The following is a 23,404-nucleotide window of genomic DNA, read 5'->3' as shown; positions in this document are numbered from 1 at the left end:
CATTTAGCTCTGTGAGCACACATTGGTGTCAGCTGTGCTCAGCACTGTGCTGGGCATTGTGGGAGGGAAAGAGAAGAAAAATAATGGTTTCCCCAATATCTCGAGCATTTACTGGGTGCCAGACGGTGCGCTAAGCTAAGAACTTTTTAGATGGGATTTCATCCTCATCAGAACTTGGGAATGTCATCTGTTAACAGGTGGGTGTCGAGGCCTAGACACAGTTACTTACTCGTCCATGCCTCCTCTCAAATCTAAGTCAGCCTGGTGCAAATTCCTTGCAGTAGTGACTGTGCAAACTGCCTCCTATAGTTACTGGCCATGGGTTGGTCAGTTGGTAAGGCTGCCCTGTAGTGGTGACCTGGAGGGGACTCCTCGCTGTGCGGTTGGACCAGGTAGCCAGCCCGTTCCAGGAGCCTTCCCCAGGAGGTGACCAGGCAAGTGAAATGGATCCAAGGGCAGTAGGGGAGGAAGGCACCTGGGGTGAGCCGTGGAGCCGTGGTGGTGGCTGCCCATTAGGTCAACCAGACCACCTAGCAAACTGCTCTTACTTTCCTTGAAGTGCCTTGGGAACAGGTCGCCTGGGCAACCACAGCTCCAACCCTACCCCACTCTGGGGCTTCAGAGTTAGCAAATAAAAAATAGAGGATAGTCCGTTAAATCTGAATTTCAGATAAACAATGAATACTTATTTTAGTGTACATATGTCCTACCCAACCCAGGCCCTGACGGGAGGGCATCCAGAGGCCACGGTCTTTTCCATGTCGGCAGCACAGCTTTGGGAACTGCTTGCTCCATCTGTCCACCCCCTAGGGCTGCGGACTTTTAGAGCCTGGCTGCTCAAAGGGAGGTCTGGGGGAGCTTGCTGGAAATGCAGATTCGCAGGTTCCCCCCTACACCACTCAATCCAAATCTGCACTTTAACCAGATCCCTGGGAGATCTGTGTGCACTCGGGACTTGGAGAGGCTTGTTTTACTCAATGACTAGAGAGATTTCAGTTTGTTACTATACTACATGTTTATTGTAGACAGACAGGAAAATGCAGAGCAGTGCAAAAACAAAATCGCCAAAGGTTATCATTTTGATGTATTTCCTTCCTGTCTTTTTGTAAAAACATTGAGGTAAAATTCACATACCATAAAATTCACCACTTTAACCATTTTGAGTGTACAATTCAGTGACTTTTACTTCATTGAATCATCACCACTAATTCCAGAACATTTTTGTTACCTGAATGGAAACTCAGTACCATCATGCAGAGTCTCCCTATTCACCCCTTTCTCCCATCCCTGCTAATAACTATCCATCTGCTTCTTCTATCTCCCTGGATTTGCCTTTTCTTGTCATTTCACATAAGTAGAATCATATGATAGTTGTCCTTCTATATCCTGCTTCTTTCACTTGGCGTCACATTTTCAAGGGTCACCCATGTGTCAGTGCTTCATTCCTTTCTGGGTTGAGTAATATTCCATTGTATGGATAGACCACAGTTTGTTTACCCATTCCTCAGTTGATGGACATCTGGATTTTTTTTTTTTTTGGGACATCTGGATTGTTTCCTTTCTCTTCTCTTCTCTTCTCTTCTCTTCTCTTCTCTTCTCTTCTCTTCTCTTCTCTTCTTCTCTTCTCTTCTCTTCTTTCTCTTTTCTTTCTCTTTTCTTTCTTTCTTTTTTCTTTCTTTCTTTCTTTCTTTCTTTCTTTCTTCTTTCTTTCTTTCTTTCTTTCTTTCTTTCTTTCTTTCTTTCTTTCTTTCTCTTTCTTTCTTTCTGTCTACTATGTATATACGGGGCAAGTTTTTCTTTACACATGGCTTTGGTACTTTCGGGTATATACCTAGGAGTGGAGTGGCTGGGTCATATGGTCATTCAATGGTTAACTTTCCAAGGAACTACCTGTTTTCCACAGTGGCTGTACAATTTTATACTCCCACCAGCAAAAGAAGGAATTTCAGTTTTTCCACCTCCTCACCAATGCTTATTATGTCCTGCAAAAAGCCATCCTAGTGAGTGTGCAGTGGTATCTCATTGTGGTTTGCGTTTCCCTAACAATAAATGATTGTTGAACCTCTTGTGTGCCTGTTGATTATTTGCATGTCTTTATTGGAGAAATATTTATCCAAATCCTTTTGCCCATTTTAATTAGATTATATTCTTATTGTTGAGCCATAAGACTTGTTTATATATTCTGGACAATACTTATAGGATACATATGATTTACAAATATTTTTTCTCATTCTTTAGGTCATTTTTTTCACCTTCTTGAGAATATCCTATGATGCACTGAAGTTTTTTTTGAAATTTTGGTGAAATTCAGTTTATTTTTTCTTTTGTTGTTTGTTCTTTGGCGTCTTGTCTAAGAAATCATTACCAAATCCAAGGTCATAAAGATTTATTGTTAATTTTTCTACAGTTTATAGCTCCAGGTCCTACATGTGGGTCTTTGACCTATTTTGAGTTAATTTTTGTATGTGGTGTGAGGTAAAGGTCCAACTTCATTCTTTTGCATGCAGATACTTAGTTTTCCAGGCACTATTATTTGAAAAGATTATTCCTTCCCCATTGAATGATTTTGGTGTTCTTGTTGAAAATCAATTGACAGTGGATGTATGGGTTTATTTTTGGACTCTCAATTTTATTCCATTACTCTATATGTCTATCCTTATGCCAGTACCCCACTGTTTTGGTTGTGTAGCTTTTTAGAAGTTTTGAAATTGGGAAGTGTGGGTTCTCCAATTTTTTCTTTCCTTTCAAGATTGTTTTTTTTTTTTTTTTAAGATTTTATTTATTTATTCATAGAAACACACACAGAGAGAAACAGAGACACAGGCAGAGGGAGAAGCAGGCTCCATGCAGGGAGCCCGGCGTGGAACTCGATCCAGGGTCTCCAGGATCACGCCCTGGGCTGCAGGCGGCGCTAAACCGCTGCGCCACCGGGGCTGCCCTCCAGATTGTTTTGACTATATATGGTCCCTTACAATTCCCTATGAATTTGAGGATCAACTTGCTCATTTCTGCAAAAAAGACAGTTGGAATTTTGATAGAAATTGCATTGAGTCTGTAGATCATTCTGTTTTCTTTACAATATTGGTTCTTAACAATCCATGAACACAAGGTGTCTTTTCATTTACTCAGGCCTGTTTTAATTTCTTTCAACAATGTTTTGTAGTTTTCAGGGTACAAGTCTTATAACCCTTTTTAAATTTTATTCCTAAATATTTTATTTTTTTGGTAATGTAAATGAGATTACTTTTCTAAATTTCATTTTCAGATTATTCATTGCTAGTGTGTAGAAATACAACTGATTTTTGCATATTGATCTTATATTTTGCAACTTTGCTGAATTCATTTATTAGTGATGATGGTTTCTGTGTGGGTTCTTTAGGATTTTCTATATATGATTTCACTGTCTACAAATATAGTTTTTACTACTTTCCTTCCAATCTGGATGCCTTTTATTTACTTTCCGCTATGGCTAAAACTTCCAGTAAAATGTTGAATACAAGTGGCAAGACCAGAGAAGCCTGAGTGTCTCAGTGGTTGAGCATCTGCCTTTGGCTCAGAGTGTGATCCCGGTGTCTGGGATTTAATCCCGCATCGGGCTCCCTGTGAGGAACCTGCTTTTCCCTCTGCCTATGTTTCTGCCTCTCTCTGTGTGTGAGTCTCTCATGAATAAACAAATAATCTAGAAAGAAGGAAAGAAAGAAAGAAAGAAAGAAAGAAAGAAAGAAAGAAAGAAAGAGAAAGAAAAAGGCAAGACCAGATATCTTTATATTGTTTCTGATCTTTATATATATATTTAATTGTTTCTGATCTTAGGAGTAAAGCTTTCAATCTTTCACCATTGAGTTTGATATTAACTATGGATTTTCTTTTTTTTTTAAGATTTTATTTATTTATTTTTAAAGATTTATTTATTTATTTACTCATGAGAGACACACAGAGAGAGGCAGAGACACAGGCAGAGGGAGAAGCAGGCTCCATGCAGGGAGCCCGGTGTGGAACTCAATCCCAGGATCCAGGACCACACCCTGAGCCAAAGCTAGACCCTCAACTGGTGAGCCATCCAGGCGTCCCAGATTTTATTTATTTTTATTTGAGAGAGAGAGTAAGCAAGAGAGAGAATGAGCGTCCCTGGAGAGAGAGAAGCAAAATACCCTGCTGAGCAGGGAGCCTGATGCAGGACTTGATCCCAGGACCCCAAGATCATGACCTGAGCTGAAGCCAGATGCTTAACCTACTGAGCCACCCAGGTGCCCCAGCTGTGGATTTTCATATATCTCCCTTATCAAGCTAAGGAAGTTTCCTTCTAGTTCTACTTTTATAAGTGTTTTTTATCATGCAAGAGTGTTAGGTGGGCTTTTTCCCAACTTTTTTTATTGTGGTAAAATATACATAACATAAATTTAACCACTGCTAAGTGTACAGTTCAGTGGTATTAAATGTATTCATGATGTACAACCATCACCACCTCCTATCTCCATAGCACTTTCATCTTGTAAGACTGAAGCTCTGTATATGTTAAACAATAACTCCCACCTTCACCTCCTCCAGTCCCTGGTAATCATCATTCTACTTTTTTGTCTGTATGATTTTGGCTACTCTAAGTATCTCATGTAAGTGGAGTCATACAGCATTTGTCTTTTTTTTGACTGGCTTATTTCACTTAGCACAATATTTCCAAGGCTCATCAATAAGGTTGTTGGTATAGATAATTTTATAAAATTATTTTTCTGCATCAGTTGGGATGGTGATGTGATTCTTTTCTTCCATTCCATTAATATTGTATATCACATTGGTTAATTTTCATGTGTTGAACCACCTTTGCATTCTTGGGATAAATTCCACTTGCCCATGCAGTATGATCATTTTAATATGTTGTGGGATTCAAATTTCTCAGTAATCCATTGAGCATGTTTGCATCTATATTCATAAATATTGCTCTATAGATTTCTTTCCTTATGATGTCTCCATCTGGCTTTAATATCAAGGTAATCCTGGCATCATGGAGTGAATTAGGAAGCACACTCTATTTTTTGGAAGAATTTTTTTCTTAAAGATTTTATTTATTTATTCATGAGCGAGAGAAAAAGAGAGGCAGAGACACAGGCAGAGGGAGAAGCAGGCTCCATGCAGGGAGCCTGATGCGGGACTCGATCCTGAGACTGCAGGATCATGCCCTGGGCCAAAGGCAGGCGCTAAATCACTGAGCCACCCAGGGATCCCCCGTTTTTTGGAAGAATTTGAGAAAGATTGGTATTAATTCTTTAAATGTTTGAGAGAATTTACCAGTGAAGCCATTTGGTCCTAGCCTTTTCTTTACTGGGATTTTTTTTTTTTTTTTTACTTATTTAATTTTTCTCTCTCTCTCTTTTTTTTTTTTTTTTTTAAGATTTTATCTATTTATTCATGAGAAATACAGAGAGAGGAGCAGAGGGAGAAGCAGGCTCCTCACAGGAAGCCCGATGCGGGACTGCATCCCCAGACCCGGATCACATCCTGAGCCAAGAGCAGTCACTCAACCACTGAGCCACCCAGGCATCCTGCTTATTTAATCTCTTGTTATGGGTCTATTCAGCTTTGTTTTCTTTCTTTTTTAAAAGAATTTTATTTATTTATTCATGAGAGACACTGAGACAGAGAGGCAGAGACAGAGACATAGGCAGAGGGAGAAGCAGGCTCCATGCAGAGAGCCTAATGTGGGACTTGATCCTGGGACCCAGGATCGTACCCTGAGCTGAAGGCAGATGTTCTGTTTCTTCTTGAGTCAGTCTTAGTCATTTGTGTGTTTCTAGGAAATTTTCTTTTCATCTAGGTTATCTGGTGTGTTGATTTACAATTATTCATCATATTCTTTTATAATCCTTTTTGTATCTTGTAATGTTGATAGTGATGCCCTACTTTCATCCTGATTTTAGTAATTGAGAATTTTATCTCTTTCTGTCTCTCTATTTTTATTGCTCTAACTAAAAATGCATCAATTTTATTACTCTTTTCAGGACACCTGAAAAGACGCCAGGACCCAGATTTATAATTATTGTAGTTATCCTTTAAAGCATATAAAAGGGGCACCTGGATGACTCAGTGGTTGAGCATCTGCCTTCGGCTCAGGTCATGATCAGGGTCCTGGGATTGAGTCCTGCATCAGGCTCCCTGCAGGGAGCCTGCTTCTCCCTCTGCATATGTCTCTATGCCTCTCTCTGTCTTTTGTGAATAAACAAAAATCTTTAAAAAATAAATAAATCATATAAGAAAAAATATGTTCTAAAAATACATAATTACTGACTTTAATCTACCTATATCCCTGTTATCAATGTTCATTTCTTCATGTGGATTTGAGATACTTATTTAATGCCCTTTCATAGTAGCCTGAAGGACTCTCTTTAACATTTCTTGTCAGGACAGTCTACTAGTGACAAACTGTCTTAGTTTTCACTAATCTGGAAATGTCTTGGTTTTTCCTTAACTCTTGAAGGATAGTTTTGTGAGATATAAAATTTCTGGTTGCCTTGTTTTTTCCTTTCAGACTTTCCAATATATTATTCCCTTGCATTCTGGCCTCCAAGGTTTCTGATGAGAAATCAGCTGTTAATCATAGTGAGGTTGTCTAGAACATGATTAGTCACTTTTCCTGCTTTAAGGATTCTCTTTTTGTTTTTGGCCTTTTGCAGTTTGATTATGTCTTGGCATGGATCTCTTTGATTTATCTTAGTATGTGTGCTGCCGAAGCGAGCACTCTTTGAGTTTATCTTACTTGAAGTTAATTAAGCTTCCTGAATGTGTAGGTTATGTCTTGTGCCAAGTGTTTAGCCATTGTATCTCCAAATATTCCACCTTATCTCTCTCCTACCTCTCCTGTTGGACTTCCTATGCATATGTTAGTATGCATGATGGTGTCTTACACATCTTTTAGGTTGTTCATTTTCCTTCATCCTTTTATTCTTTCTGCTCCACAGATGGGGTAAGCTCATTGACTTACCTTCAAGTATGCTGGCCCTTTCTTCTGCTTGCTCAGATCTGCTGTTGAACTGCTCTACTGAAATTTTCATTTCAATTAATTCTCTTCAAATCCAGAAGTTTTGTTTCTGTGTTATAGCTTCTGTCTTCTTATTGACAGTCTCTGTCTGGTGAGATCATGTTTTCCTTTAGTTCTTTGCACATGGTTTCCTTTAGGTCTCTGAGTATATTTTAAATAGTTGATTTATTTTTTTTAAGATTTTATTTATTTATTCATGAGAGACAGAGACAGAGACAGAGACACAGGTAGAGGGAAAAGCAGGCTCCATGCAGGGAGCCTGACGTGGAACTCGATCCCGGGACTCCAGAATCACGCCCTGGGCCGAAGGCAGACACTCAACCACTGAGCTACCCAGGTGTCCCTAAAAATAGTTGATTTTAAGTCCTTGTCTACCATATCCAATATCCAATATCTGTGCTCCCTCAAGGACAGTTTTCTCCCCATGTATATAGGCCATGCTCCCTTTGCATGCATCATAATTTTTTTTCTAAACTAGACATTTTTAGTATTAAAATGCAACAACTCTGGGAATAGGATTTCCTACTATGCTAGTACTTGTTGCTGCTGTTGTTGAATTGTTTGTTAGTTTAGTGACTTTTCAGGAACTAATTTTGTAAAGCCCATTTTTTGTAGTATGTGGCCACTGAAGTCTCTGCTACATTAGCTTAGTGCTCTGCTAGTCATTTGACTGAGATTTCCTTAAATGCCTAGAACAGCAACAACAAAAACCTCCCAGTCTTCACAGATGCGCTCTGTATGTGTGTTGGGAAATTCCTTCAACACTTAGGCAATTTACAACTCTGCTTTAGCTCTCATTTCCTGCTTGCACAGAGCCTGATCACCAGCTAGAGATAAGATCTTAGGACCTTCTCAGATCTTTTCTGAGCATGTACCCAGACCTGAGCGTGCATGTGGACCTCTACTCCCAGGAGTATGTAGGAAATTTTCAAAGTTATTTTCCCTAATCCATTTCACTTCCCAGCTTTTCTTCCTAAGGGTTTTTTTTAAAATTATTATTCATTTGTTGTTTTCTCCAAATGTGGTCCCTTGTCCTAGATGGTAGCAGCTAATACAATTGCCTTTATGTATTTTCAACAAATGCCCCCTTGGTAGCCACATCAGCCCTGTGAGAGTTCTGAATTAGGCAAAATAAAGGCAAGCCCTTTGAGCTAGACATTCAGAGGGCCATTAGACAGGTCAAAACAAACAACCACAATGCTTTCAGTAGCAGGTCTGTCTAGAAACTTATACCATGAACATTGTCTTCAAGGCTGCTGCAGAACTGGGGGATGGAGAAGATAAGTGAAATTATAATGAAGTTTTCTTACTGAGATTCAGTGGTTTCACTTGGTTGATGTAAACTTTGAGTTGTTTCCAGAGTTCTGATAAAGCTGATTCTGACAGGTTTTTTTTTTTAAGATTTTATTTATTTATTCATGAGAGACACCCACACACATAGGGAGAGACATAGGCTGAGGGAGAAATAGGCTTCCTGCAAGGATCCCAATGTGGGACTTGATCCCAGTTCCTGGGATCACACCCTGGGCCAAAGGCAGACATCCAAACACTGAGCCACCCAGGCGTCCCTGATTCTGAAAGTTTTGCCAGTTTATTAGCTGTGTTTGTGACAAGATGGACTCTTGAAGTTCCCTATTCCATTTTCACTGACATCCCCAATATTTTTGCATAGTATTTTTCATGTAAAAATAATTATTTGATATTTTGCATTTATTTAAAAAAATTTTTTTTAAGTGGGGCTTGATTCACAATCCTAAGATCAAGACCTGAGCTGAGATCAAGAGTTAGATGCTTAACCAACTGAGCCACTCAGGCATCCCCACAATGATTTGATATTAAAAAAAAATGTATGCTGTTTTTTTCACCTGATGTTATACCATAAAATGTTTTATTTATCTGTATTATTCTTCAGATAAATATCCATTTTAGTAGTTCATTCAGCAAATATTTATTGGGTACCACTTACCTGGTGGTCACTTTTCCAGGGACTGAGTATACAGCAATGAGTGAAATAAGGCCCTGCCCTCATGGAGCTTACCTTGGAGTAGGGAGAGAAATGAATGGCATATAAATATTCATTGTTACTGCCGTTTAATGTTCCATCATAAGGACGTAACTATGATAGGACGAAAAATGGCCCCCCAAAGATATCAGATCCTAATCCTAGAAACTTAGAAACCTGTAGATGTTACCTTATATGGAAACGTGACACTTGTAGCTGCGATTAAGTTAAGGATCTTGAGGTATGTGGATATTATCCTAGATTATCAGAGTGGGCCCCAAGTTCAATCACATGCCTGCATATAAGAGGGAGGAAGAAGGAGATTTGACATGGACAGAAGAAGAAAAGACAATGTGACAATGGAAGCAGAAATCATAGTGAAGCTAAGGCTGCCATAAGCTGCCCCAAACTGGAAGAAGCAAGGAATATAGTCTGCCCTAGAGCCTCCAGAAGGAACCTGGACCTATGAACATCTTTTTCTTTTTTTTTTTTTAGGTTGTATTTATTTATTTGAGAGAGACAGAGAATGCCGTGATTCTGGAGCATGCACAGCAACAGGGAGGGACAGAGAGAGAAGCAGATTCTCCACTGAGCAGGATGCCCAGTGATGTGGGACTTGATCCCAGGACCCTGAGATCATGACCTGAACAGAAGGCAGATGCTTAACCCACTGATCCACCCAGGTGCCTTGGACCTATCAACTACTACTACTACTACTACTACTACTACTACTACTACTTCTTCTTCTTCTTGTTCTTCTTCTTGTTCTTGTTCTTCTTGTTCTTCTTCTTCTTCTTTAAGATTTTTTTTTAATTTATTTATTCATGATAGTCACACGGAGAGAGAGAGAGAGAGGCAGAGACACAGGCAGAGGGAGAAACAGGCTCCATGCACCGGGAGCCCGACGTGGGATTCGATCCCGGGTCTCCAGGATCGCGCCCTGGGCCAAAGGCAGGCGCCAAACCGCTGCGCCACCCAGGGATCCCAAGATTTTTTTTATTTATTCATGAGAGACACACACAGAGAGAGGTAGAGACATAGGCAGAGGGAGAAGCAGGCTCCATGCAGGGAGCTGGATGTGGGACTTGATCCCGGGGGCCCCAGGATCACGCCCTGAGCTGAAGGCAGATGCTCAACCACTGAGCCACTCAGGCATCCTGGACCTACTATTTCTCCTCCTCCTCCTCCTTCTTCTTTTTAAGATTTTATTTATTTATGAGAGACACAGAGAGAAAGGCAAAGACATAGGCAGAGGGAGAAGCAGGCTCCACGCAGGGAGCCCAATGTGGGACTCAATCTGGGACTCCAGGATCACGCCCTGAGCCAAAAGCAGATGCTCAACCGCTGAGCCACCCAGGCGTCCCTACTAACTTCTTGGTTTGGGCACGTGATAGTAATTTTGGACTTTGGGCACCCAGAATGGTATGAAATAAGTTTCTGTTGCTTAAAGCCATCTAGTTTGTAGTAATTAGTTACAGTTACCATAGCAAACTAACACAAATTTTGGAACCAAGAATGATGTGCTGCTGTAACAAACACCTTAAAATATGGATATGGCTTTGGAATTGGTTAAAGGGTAGACGCTAGAAGAATTTTGAGAAGCACAAGAGAAGTACTTGTACATGATGAACTTGGATTTTAGCTGAGGTAATTTCCAAGCAAAATGTTAAAGTTGTGCCCTGGTTTCTTCTTGCTGATCATCATAAAATGGGAGAGGAGAAAGATATACCAGGGAAAGAACTGTTACACCAAAAGGAACCAACATGATGATGGGGGAAATTTGCAGCCTCTCCAGATTGTGAAATATACTAAAATTAGCTGATTTATGTTAGAAAAATGTGCTCTGGAGAGAAGGCCATGGGTGTGGTTGAAATAGCGTTTTGCTGGTGTTGAGGATATTAGGTGTGTGACTCATGGATCCACTCAACCATCTCAGCAGAAGCCAGCAATAGGGATAGAATTATCCAGGAAAGATCTGTGGAGGACTCTCTTGTTTAATGATGTGAATCTATGTGACATACAGAGGAGACCTAACAGGGTTTCCAAAGTTATATCTCTCAGCAGAAACAGTGCCATCTTGAATGGAAAGGGACAGAGACAGAATGGAATGAAGGAAAGCTGTTGGACTACCACAATTCTAGAGGCAAGAAATCGGTTTATAAAACAACTCAACTTCAGATACGTGCCTACTGTTAAGAAAAAGGAAGCGTGGGATGCCTGGGTGGCTCAGTGGTTGAGTGTCTGCCTTTGGCCCAGGGTGTGATCCTGGAGTCCCGGAACTGAGTCTCACATCAGGCTCCCTGCATGGAGCCTGCTTCTCCCTGGCCTGTGTCTCTGCCTCTCTATGTGTCTTTCATGAATAAATAATTTAAAAAAAAAGAAAATGGAAGCATGACAAAAGGGAATAGCCTCAGGCCCAGAGGGCAGAGCCTTGGACCTGGAAGTCAGAACTATAGAGGCAGAGGCTGGAACTGTGGGCAATAGAGGATTAGTCCCAGACCTTGAAAAGTAGAGGAATTTGTCCTGCTGGATTTTGAAATTGGGACTAGCGATCCCTTTCTTTCTTCTATCCTCTCCCTTTTGGAGTAGAAATATCTATAACTGTTACCCTATGCCTATCCCACCATTACGTTTGGGGAACACATAACTTATTAGTTTTACAGTTCCGGAGATGGAAGGAATTTTTTCCCCAGCAAGGATCATATCCACAGTCTTATCATGCTTGGTTTAGATGATGAGATATGGGGTTTTGAGCTGATTATATTTACGTGAGATTTTGGGCTTGAGTTCATATTGGGTTAAGACTTCTGGAGATGTCAGGATGGGGTGAATGTATTTTTTGAGTGTGACAAACTGATGGCCGAGTGTAGAAAACTGAAAAAGAAAATGTCCCCCCATATCAAATTCTAATCCCTGATCTTCTATAAATCCTGTGAATCCTGCCTTTTATAAAAACAGGGTCTTTGCAAATGTGATTAAGTATCTTGAGGGCAGCCCTGGTGGCTCAGCAGTTTAGCACGCCTACAGCCCAGGGCCTGATCCTGGAGACTTGGGATCGAGTCCCACGTCAGGCTCCCTGCATGGAGCCTGCTTCTCCCTCTGCCTGTGTCTCTGCCTCTCTCTCTCCTCTCTGTGTATTCTCATGAATAAATAAATAAAATATTAAAAAAAAAAGAAGTTAAGTATCTTGACATGTGGAGATTATCCTGGATTTTCAAGTGGGCTGTAAATACAATTACAAGTGTCCTTATTAGAGGGAGTTAGAGGGAGATTTGTCAGAAACAAAAGAGGTGAAGGCAAAGTGAAGATAATGGAGAAGTGGTATGGCTACAAGCCAAGGAACACCAGCTACCACCAGATACCAGAAGAGGCAAGGAACAAACTCTCCCCTTGAGCCTCCAGAGGGAGCATGGACCAACTGACATCTTCATTTAGGTCCTTGTTTTGGACTTCTGGCCTCCAGAATGGTGGGAAAACAAATTTCTGTTGTTTTAAGACTCCTAGTTTATGGTAATTTGATACGGTTTCCATAGGAAACTAATTCAATAATAACAATGCGTTTATCCAATCCCTGCTCATTAGACATTTGGATTATTTGGATTGCTATTTTTTAGAGAGAGAGAGAGAGAGAGAGAGAGAGCGCATGAGCAGGGGGAGGAAGAGGGAGAATCAGACTCCCCTCTGTCATGGGGCTCCATCCCAGGATGGAGCTGGAGGCAGGCATTTAACCGACTGAATCACTCAGGTGCCCCTGGATTTCTATTATGAACAGTTTTGTACATGTTCCCTGGTGCAAATGTGCTAGACTTGCTCTAGCACATATACCTAGAAGTGGAATTGCTTGGTCATAGTATATGCAAATATTTGATTCTGCAAGCTAATGCCAAATTGTTTACCAAAGTGGCTACAAATTTACACTTTTACCAACACTATAGTTCCTGGGGATACACATTTTTGTTCATCACTTGGTATTATCAGATTTCTTTCTTTCTTTCTTTTTTTTTTTTTTGGTGTTATCGGTCTTTACTGTGAGCTACAAACCTTACCTAGCCAGAAACCTTCATATTTAGGATGGTAAGAAAGACATTCCTCATTTAGGCAAGTAGAATTCTATTTCAATTCTTTTCTTCTGAAAATTTTTTAGAATCTTCTACTACCATATCCACCACTTCCACCATCAGATCCATAACCACCATCATAGGGACTGCCCAAGCTTCTTTCACCAAATTGTCCCCTTCAATTTGGTCCATAATCTGATTTCTGTTGTCCACTATAATTTCCAAAATCATTATAGTTTCTACCACCACCATAGTACCACTTCCAAATTTTCCTCCTCCATTGTAACCATCATATATCCTCCATCACTACTACCATATCTGCTTCCTTGGTTTCTATATCCTGGTCCACCACCATTATAGCCTCCTCTACTATTCTAACCAGGACCACCACCATAGTTAGCACGGCCACCTCCAAATCCATTATATCCACCATCACCTTCTCCATAACTACCTCTGCTGCCACCACTGCCACCACCATAGCCTCCTCTTCCACCAAAGTTTCTACCATGGCCAAAATTACCACCACCTCTAAAGTTTCCTCCATGACCCATGAGGTTACCAGATCCACCTCTATGACCTCTTTGTGATACAACAAACTGCATTTCTTGTTTAGAAAGGGCCTTTTTCACTTCACAACTATACCCATTAATAGTGTGGTGTTTCTGAACAACAATTTTTATCAACTGTATCATGATCATCAAAAGTTACAAAATTAAATCCTCTCTTTTTTCTACTCTGCCTGTCTTCCATAACTTCTATGGTTTCAATCTTGCCATACTTTTCAAAGTAGTCTCTCAAATTATAATCTTCTATATCTTCTTTAATACCACCAACAGAAATTTTTCTGATAGTGTGAGATAGGGTTCCAATTATTTTATCCACATAGGCTTGATCAGGTATTAAATGGTCCCTTCCTTTCCCCACTGATCAGCAAGACTGTATCTGAATATCAGAGCTCCAGCTATGTGTGGGTCTTTTTCTGGATTCTCTATTTGATTTTGTCAATCTACCTCGATTCATTCTTTAGCTAATATCATACTGTTTTTATTACTACAGTTTTATTAGTCCTGATAGCTGGGGAGTAAGCAACTGCCTCATTCCCCTTCATGGATGTCTTAGATATTTTTACTCTTCTATGTGAATTTTATTTTATTTTTTTAAGATTTTATTTTTTTATTCATGAGACACATACACAGAGAGAGAGACACAGGCAGAGGGAGAAGCAGGCCCCATGCAGGGAACCAGATGTGGAACTTGATCCTGGGACTCCAGGATCACTCCCTGAGCTGAAGGCAGATGCTCAACCGCTGGACCACTCAGGCATCCCTCTATGTAAATTTTAAAATCAGCATGTCAGTCTCTTCAATAAATGGTGCTGGGAAAATTGGACAGCCACACATAGAAGAATGAAACTGGACATTTTCTTACACTGTACACTAAAACTCAAAATGGATGAAAGACCTAAATGTGAGAAAGGAAACCATCAAAATCCTGGAGGAGAACGCAGGCAGCAACCTCTTCAACCTTGGCCACAGCAACTTCTTGCTAGACACATCTCCAAAGGCAAGGGAAACAAAAGCAAACATGAACTACTGGGACTTCATCAAGATAAAAAGTTCCTGCACAGCAAAGGAGACAGTCACAACTAAAAGGCAGTATACAGAATGGGAGAAGATATTTGTAAATGACATATCAGATAAAGGGCAAATATCCAAGATCTATAAAGAACTTACCAAACTCAACACCCAAAGAACAAATAATCTAGTCAAGAAATGGGCAGAAGACATGAACAGACATTTCTCCAAAGAAGACCTACACATGGCCAACAGGCACATGAAAATATGCTCTACAGCACCTGACATCAGGGGAATACAAATCAAAACCACAATGAGCTACCACCTCACACCAGTCAGAATGGCTAAAATTAACAAGACAGGAAACAACAACTGTTGACAGGATTGTGGAGAAAGGGGAACCCTCTTGCACTGTTGGTGGGAATGCAAGCTGGCTCAGTGTGGAGGTTCCTCAAGAAGTTAAAGATATAGGGCAGCCCGAGTGGCTCAGCGGTTTAAGCACCGCCTTCAGGCCAGGGCCGATCCTGGAGACCTGAAATCAAGTCCCACGTCGGGCTCCCTGCGTGGAGCCTGCTTCTCCCTCTGCCTGTGTCCCTGCCTCTCTCCCTCTCTGTCTGTCATGAATAAATAAATAAAATCTTAAAAAAAAAAAGAAGTTAAAGACATAGCTACCCTATGGCCCAGCAATTGTACTACTGGTATTGACCCCAAAGATACAAATGTAGTGAAATGCCGGGACACCTGCACCCCAATATTCATAATAACTATGTCCACAATAGCCAAACTGTGGAAATAGCCTGGATGTCCATTGACTGATGAATGGATAAAAAAGATGTGGTCTATATACACAGTGAAATATTACTCAGCCATCAGAAAAGATGAATACTTACCATTTACATTGATGTGGATGAATCTGGAGGGTGTTATGCTGGGGGAAATAAGTCAACCAGAGAAAGACACTTGTCATATGGTTTCCCTCATATGTGGAATATAAGAAACAGTGCAGAGGATAATAGGTTAAGGGAGGGAACCCTGAATGGGAAGTCATCAGAGAGGGAGAAAAACCATGAGAGACTCTTGACTATAGGAAACAAACTGAGGGTTGCTGGAAGGGAGTGGGTGAAGGGATAGAAGGGATAGGGTAATTGGGTGGTAGGCATTAAGGAGGGCATGTGATGTGTTGAGCACTAGGTATTATATACAACTGATGAATTATTGAACACTATATCAGAAACTAAGTGTGTACTATTGATTGCCTAATTGAATTTAAATTAAAAAAATAAAAGCAACGTCATATTTAAGAAAATCCCTATTAGAATTTTTTTAAAGATTTTATTTATTTATTCATGAGAGAGAGAAAGAGAGAGGCAGAGACACAGGCAGAGGGAGAAGCCAGACGTGGGGCTCGATCTCGGGTCTTCAGGGTCAGGCCCTGGGCTGAAGGCGGCACTAAACCGCTGAGCCACCCAGGCTGCCCCCTATTAGAATTTTGATTGTAATTGCATTGAAGCCATAGATCAAATTGGAGAAAATTGACATTTTTGTGAAATATCTAATTTTATAATTTGCATCATTTTGATATTTTTATTATTTAAATAATTTAGGTTATATAATAATTCTAGATTATATAATAATTGTATAATATACATACTATAGTGATTATAATTTTTAAATTTATACCCAAAATTAAAATTTTCTCTATAATAAATATTTCACATATTTTATTAGATTTATTAGGGGATCCCTGGGTGGCTCAGCGGTTTAGTGCCTGCCTTTGGCCCAGGGCACGACTGTGGAGTCCCGGAATCGAGTCCCGCGTCGGGCTACCATGGAGCCTGCTTCTTCCTCCTCCTGTGTCTTTGCCTCTCTCTCTCTCTTATGAATAAAAAAAAAATTAAAAAAAAAGATTTATTATAGGTGCTTATCATTTATTGCTATAATAAATAATGTATTTTTTAAAAATTCTAATTTGCTAACTTTTACCAGTGTACAGAACTGCAAATAATTTTTTTTTGCAAATAATTTTATATTGATATTATGGCCAACCTTTTTGCCAAGTTGTCTTATTATAATAATTTATCTGTGGAATCCTTTGGATTTAAAATGTAGATAATCATCTGTGAAAAAGAACAGTTTTGGTTTTTCTTTTCCAAATTGTATGTCTTGAATTTCTTTTTCTATTCTTACTGAACTGGCTACAATCATCAATACAGTGTAGAATAGAAGCAAGGATAGCAGCCATGCTGTCTTAGTCCTGATTTCAAAATAATGTTTCTAGGGATCCCTGGTTGGCTCAGCGGTTTGGCGCCTGCCTTTGGCCCAGGGCGTGATCCTGGAGTCCCGGGATCGAGACCTGCGTCGGGCTCCCGGCATGGAGCCTGCTTCTCCCTCCTCCTGTGTCTCTGCCTCTCTCTCTCTCTATGTCTATCATAAAATAAATAAATAAATCTTTAAAAAAAATAATGTTTCTAGCATTTCACCATTAAGAATGACATTTGCTGTGGGGTTTTGGTAGGTACTATATCAGTTTAACGAAATTCCCTTTTATTCTCAGATTTCTAAGTATTATTTATTTATTTATTTATTTTAAAGATTTTATTTATTTATTCATGAGAGACATAGAGGAATGAATACAGGCAGAGGGAGAAGCAGGCTCCATGCAGGGAACCCAATGTGGGACTCGATCCCGGGACTCCAGGATCACGCCCTGGGCTGAAGGGAGAGCCAAACCGTTGAGCCACCCAGGGATCCCCTCTAAGTATTTTTTAAAAATAAATTATGTCTGGGCAGCCCGGGTAATTCATATTATCCATGAATATCTTCTCAGCACCTGGTCCAGGTGCTCATTACATGTTGCTTAAATAAACGAATGAATGAAGGCACGAACATGTTTATTGCGCTGTTTTTTTTTTTTCTCATTGATTTTTGTGAATTCTTTACATATTAAAGATGTCAACACTTTGCCATTTGCTGGAGATATTTTCCCTAGGCTATTTGCCTTTTAATTTTGGTTATTTTTTGGTGGAAGGAGGATGATGGAGAAGTTTTGAATTTTAATGTCAACAGATCTATTGATTTTTTCTTTTGAGGTCTCTTCAAATGCATCTAAGTTTAGAAACCCTTTACCTCTCTGGATATTTGATAAGTGTTCATTTCTATTTTCTATGCACACTGCTGTCAATTTAATCTTCTCTTAGCAGGGTTTTGATCACGTCACCCTTCTGCTCAAAAATGTTTAACTGTCTCCTTGGAGCCTTTGGAATAAAGTCCAAACTCTTTAACTAGGCCACTAAGTCTCTTCATGATTCATCCCGAGCATGCCTGTCCAGTCTTTTCTCTAGTGTTCCCCAAATCAGCTTAAGCTCCAGCCAAAGCGAAGCATTTGCTTCTGTTTCTGTGTCCTGCTCTGTCCCTGCTTTGTTTGTTTCTCGTGTTCCTGGGCATAGAATGCCCATCCTCCATTCTATATATTTAAATCCTGCTTAGTCTTCAAGCTCTCTTTTCTAAAAAACAAAAACAAAAACAAAAAAACAGCCTCACCTTACCCTTTGAGAGGGTGAATGGTGAAGGGATAATAACACGAGCTTTTGGGGTCAGACAGTGTGGATTAAAATCCTAATTCCTTACTTGTTCCCTGTTGCCAAATCCCTTCCCCTTTTCCTAGTCTTCATTCTTTCATCATTAAAATAGGAACTGAAAGGAATGAAGAACCATCACATCAGGTGGTTTGAGAGTGAACTAAATGAATCAAAGGTAGAGATCCTAGCACAGGAGTGCCTGGCTAGCTCAGTAGAGGAGCATGCAGTCCTGGTTATGAGTTTGAGCCCCATGATAGGTGTACAGATTACTAAAAAAAAAAAAAAAAAAACAACAAGTAAACTTAAAGATCCTTCCTCCATTTCCTGCCTCATCCCGTCATTTTGGAAGGGAGTCACCAGCTGTGGGGTGGGGACAGACCCACCCTCCTCTAGTTCATATCTGACTCTGAAGGTTTGGCTGGCTAAACCTTGGGTGGGTAAAATATCCTCCTCAGGACCTGGGAATGGCCAAACAGGTTCCACCTCAAGGAATCCAGCCCAGGCCCCCAGGCACCTTGATGAGACTCCTACAACCTTCTGGGCTCAAAGGAATCCCCTCCCTCCTTTCTTCACATGAGCTCCAAGGGCTTTATTTCTAGGAAATATTTAAGTCTCCCAAGGGCTCCACTGGAACCTTCCACTCCTTGCCTTCAGCAGCCACAATATAGTGGTGGGTCAAGTAGAGCAAAGACAATCCAATTTTAAGGTGGGTAAACTGAGGCTTCAACTCTCTTCCAAATAGTTGGTTCTAGAACTCATGTGTCTTCTCAACTTTAGTCAAGGGGCTCTGGGAGGCCTGAGCGGCTGTGTTGGGGAATCTGGGAGAGCTCTAGACCTAGAGTCAGAGATGGTGCCAGAATCCTGGCTCTTGGGGTCTCCACCTCTTGCCCACAAGTAGGTTAATGCTCTCAGAGGCTGGCAGTGAGCTTAGCGTTTGTGCATTCTCTTTGTGAACATGGACTACTCAACTTACATAGGTTATTTTGTCTGTGTCTTCTGCGGAAGAGCAAGGATGGTAATTCACTGGCCGGGGTGCATGTGTCCCTGGGGCTGGAGGTGAGGGTAGGAACAGCCAAAGCGAGGTTAGGATCTGGAGCCAGCCCTGGATTCTAGCCCAGCTCTGCACCCATCATGCCGCTTCACTGAGGGTGATCTCCTACTCCCTCTGGACCCCAAGAGTTCTATCTGTGAAACGGAGATGGTAGGAGATGGACCCATCTCTGTTACAGAATCTTAGCAATCTCAATGACGTTCTCAAAGTGCTGTCCTGGGCCCTGCCCCTCCCTGAGCCCAGACTGTCTACAGAGCCTGACTTCACCAAGTTGGCCTCCCCAGATCTCTGACACCATTTGTCTGCCTCTTCCCTCTGTCCTGTTCTCCCAGGGGCCTGAGCCTGACTCCATCTCTCCACCACACTGGGGGCTGGGTGGCCAGTGGCCTCCCTCAGGCCCGGGGTGGGCTGGGAGTCCGGTGGGGAGTGGGGAGGTGGACTCCAGACTCACCTTTGACCTCTTGGGTCTCCTTCCCTCCCCCTGGAGCCAGCATCCTCTCCCTCCCCTCTTGAAACCTGAGCTCAGGGATCCTGGGAGGGCTGTAGTTGCAAAACATTCCATCCAGTTGTCCAAACATTCTGCACAGCTGGCAGAGGGAGGGGCGGCCAGAGCCCAGCCCCCAGGGAGTCCCTGTGCTGTTGCTTTCAGGGGGCTGTGGAGTCTGCGGAGGGCCCCGCAGGAGTTCAAGGGGCTGAGTTGGTAAAGGCAGGCCCCAACGGGCACACTCCTGGGCTCGCCCCGGCCGCGGTCCCCAGTGCACGGCCCCTGGCGGGAGGATGCAGGTCTGCCGGGCCAGGTACTGCGGCGGCGCCTTGTGAGCATCCTCGTGACTGTGACCGCCTGGCCGGTGGGGGAAGGGCGCCGGGAATGCCGAGGAGGTAGCAAGCCCGGGAAGTGACTTCAGTGACTTCGTCGAGCCGCTTTTACTGGCAAGCAGTCCCAGGCCTGAGTGTCTCTTGGCTCTGACTCACAGGTGACCCCGGGAGGACGGGGCTTGGGTCTCTTCTGGTTCTGATTTTTTTAAGTCACAGCCGCTGCCACAGCCCTACTAGCTCCCGGTGAAGTTCTGGCTCTGCCTAAATGTCCAGAAAGTAGCTTTTTTTTTTTTTCTAGACACTCCCCAGGACAGCTCTGACTCAGTTTCCTCTCCACTCCACCCCCCAGGGGCGGACTGGTGCTTGGCAGTGGGGAACTAGCTTTCATTCGCTTTGTGAGCAGCTTTGTGAGCAGCTGCGCTGAGCTCCTTCCCCTCCTGCCAGGTCGTGGGGTGATGGGGCGACCCTCCCCTCTTTCATACTTCCTGTTTTCCATCAATTGTTTCCAGGTGGGGGGGGTGTTGCCCTGCAGGGGAAGGTGGGGGCATGGCAAGAGAATTTCGCAGGGTATCAGTGAGGAGCAAAAACAGGAAGGGGGTGGGAGCTGGCCATGAAAAATTCTCTGCCAGGAAAGGCAAGGCCAGCATCTGGTTTGCATTAGGCTGAGAGCTTGGAAGCCCGGAGCCTGAGTGGGAGATATTGTTATCCGCAGGGTAAGGCTGGCGGGGGTGTGACTGCTCTGCAGGAACTGGCAGCTTCTCCCCCCTCGGGAGGTCGGAGGCTGACAGGAAAGAAGAGGGAAAGGGAGGGAGAAAGCCAGAGAACACTCATGTCAAGCGTGGCAGACCCTTCCCCAGTACAACTTCATTGAAGACAGTTGGTCCCCTTTTACAGATGAGGAAACTGAGTCCCAGGGAAGTGAAGGGACTTGCCTCAGGTCACACAGCCATAGACCAGCAGAGCTAGGATGAGTTTTCAAGCCAAATGAAGCAGGGTGGAACGTTCAAACCATCCCGGTGGACTGATGCTGACCGCGTCCCAGATAAGGGGGTGCTGAGGATTTGGAGGTCAGTGTGGGCCAGCCTCTGCCCACAGGGTCACTCAGTTCTTGTGGGGGTGTCAAATAGGTCTACTCCGTCATGACGCAGGTGGATATGTGCCTGAGGCCTTCACCCCTGTGCTATGGGGGGAAAACAGTCCTCAGGGGAGAAGGCTTCCTGGCGAAGGGGTGGTATAAACAAAAAAGATTTATCTGCAGGGGGTAGGACATGCGCAGAGGCGTTGTGTGAGGAAAGGCGTGGTGTAGGGCATGTCTGGGCAGTGGCAGCTGGCCTGGTGTGCCTTAGAGGGTGAGATTTCCTTATTATAGTTGGGAAACTGAGTCACAGAGAGAGTGACATGCCCGAAGGCTCATAGTCTGGAGTGGGGTAGAATCCAGCCCATGTGACACCGGGCCTGTGTTCTTAACTGCTACACTGAATTGTGCCTTTTTATTGGTGGTTACAAGCTTTAAGGGGTTATTGAGGCCAAGGATGGGGCCTGGAGCAGGCAGAGGTGCTCGCCCAAAGCCACACAACCAGCTAGTGATAGTGTCTGTGCTGGATCTTTCCAACCGGCCAACCTGGCCAGGCAGGGGACAGGCAGTTCCTCCTTCGGGCCTCGTGGAAGCTGGGGGTCTCAGGGAGTCTCACCTTCCCTGGCCGGGCACCCAGGGAGAAGGGCCCCAGCACCTTCTGCTGCCCGCTGAGCCATAGGAGTTAATAATTATGGGGCTTCAGGAGATAGAGGCTTGCTGGGAGGGGCCTTTCTCCCAGACTGCTGCTCCTCAGAGATAGCAAAGGTTAGCGTGAGGCTCTGCGTAGGGTCGGGGAGAAGGCTTCTGCCACCTGCCTGCCTGGCGGTCTCCAGAGGGACCCTCGGGCTGGTCCCGGCATGGATGACCCCAAGGAGCACAGCAGGTGCCCTGCCCGAGGATCATGCCCCGTGTTCCTGGCACTGAGCTCAGGGGCTGTCCGCTACGCCCCATCGGTTCTGGGCCCCGCACCAGAGGGTAACTTGGAAGAGGAGCCCTGGGACACAGACAGGTGAGCCAGTGACCTGGGGCACAGAGGAGGGGTTGGCAGGCGGGGAGTCTTGCCACTCTGGAGAGACATTGGGGGAGGAGGGAGGAAGAAGCCAGGCTTGGGACAGGGGACGGACAGAGAACTCTGAGGAATTTGATGAGCCTCCTACAAGGTCAGTGTTGAGGAGTGACCCTGTTGTCTAACTTGGTGTGGTACAGACACAGAGTCTGAGGATGAGAGATGGCAAGACAAATACCCTGAGTCATACGGTTAGCCGAGGAGAGACTGAAGTCAGAATTGGGGCCCGGGTCATCCAGGCTGGCAGTTTCCTGTTCCTCATCTGCCTCCAGCCAAGGCTCTGTGGTCAAGGCTGTCAGGTGGGGAGGGGGAATATGGGGAGGGTGGAGTAGGACCATGGTTTGAGGCCTTGACCTTTTACTTCTCCCTCCCCACCTGTTGGCCAGGCCCCTAGGAAGCTTCCCTTTTTGCCTGACAGCATACTGCTGCAGCTTCAAGTGAGTTCTCTAGTTTCTGGGCTATTTAGAAAATTAGTGTAAGGAGGGGTCACAGCCTCACCGCCCCTGGCTGTGTGACATGGGGTGAGTTCCTGAACTTCTCTGAGCCCATCCTTCTCAGCTGAGTAGAGCTCACTGGGCTGTGGGAGGAGCTAGTGAGGCCTGGGAATTGAAGGTCACTGGATGTATAGATGATGTGATATTTTTAGGTAGTAACTGGGATGACAGCATTCCCAGAGTGGTGACCCCACATTTGTCCTTGGAGGCCTCACTTAAGGGCCTCCCACAGCCCACTGGCCCTCCCCTGTCCTGCTAAGGACTCTTCCTCTGGGGCCTTCGCCTGGGCTGACACCCCCTCCATGCCTTATCTCCCACCAGTCTGGGTTACCATGACTTGGACCAATCTTATCTCCTGCCCCGGCTTGTGAAGTCTTGGAGGGTGAGGGCCCTGTCCTGAGCTCCTTTTCTTCTCCCCTTCCCCTAAATAATGAACAGAGCAAGGGCCAGGAAGCTAGCTGTTGCTCAAGACTTAGATGGTATAGGATTCAAGTCAAACACAATGACATCTGCTTTGGGCCAGACCCTGGACTAGGCTGGGATAGGTAGAGAGCCCCACTGCACTGAGATGGCCCCTGCCCTTGGGAAACCACAGTCTGAGAAACAATTGCCCTGTGGAGTGAAGGGCATTGGAGGTCTGGGCAGAATGATTCTGGTAAG

General features: G+C 43.5%; 1 protein-coding gene across 5 annotated transcripts in view; it reads left to right on the top strand.

The window, feature by feature from the left end:
* Positions 1-23,404, top strand: part of RAB3IL1 (RAB3A interacting protein like 1) — a 44,521-nt gene that overhangs the window by 796 nt on the left and 20,321 nt on the right. For 2 of the 5 annotated variants that reach the window (XM_072789451.1, XM_072789435.1), the window contains exon 1: positions 21,954-22,193. The exons of 2 other annotated variants lie outside the window; for them this stretch is intronic. In XM_072789451.1, the coding sequence (XP_072645552.1) occupies positions 22,042-22,193 (152 nt within the window). In that variant the 5' untranslated portion in view covers positions 21,954-22,041. Of the gene's footprint in view, positions 1-165; positions 198-21,953; positions 22,194-23,404 lie in introns of those variants that run through there. One more of the 5 variants, XM_072789440.1, reaches the window with a different exon arrangement.

Source organism: Canis lupus, chromosome 21, assembly GCF_048164855.1.
Source record: "Canis lupus baileyi chromosome 21, mCanLup2.hap1, whole genome shotgun sequence".
Lineage (NCBI taxonomy): Eukaryota > Metazoa > Chordata > Mammalia > Carnivora > Canidae > Canis > Canis lupus.
This window is presented reverse-complemented; position numbering and strand designations above follow the sequence as displayed.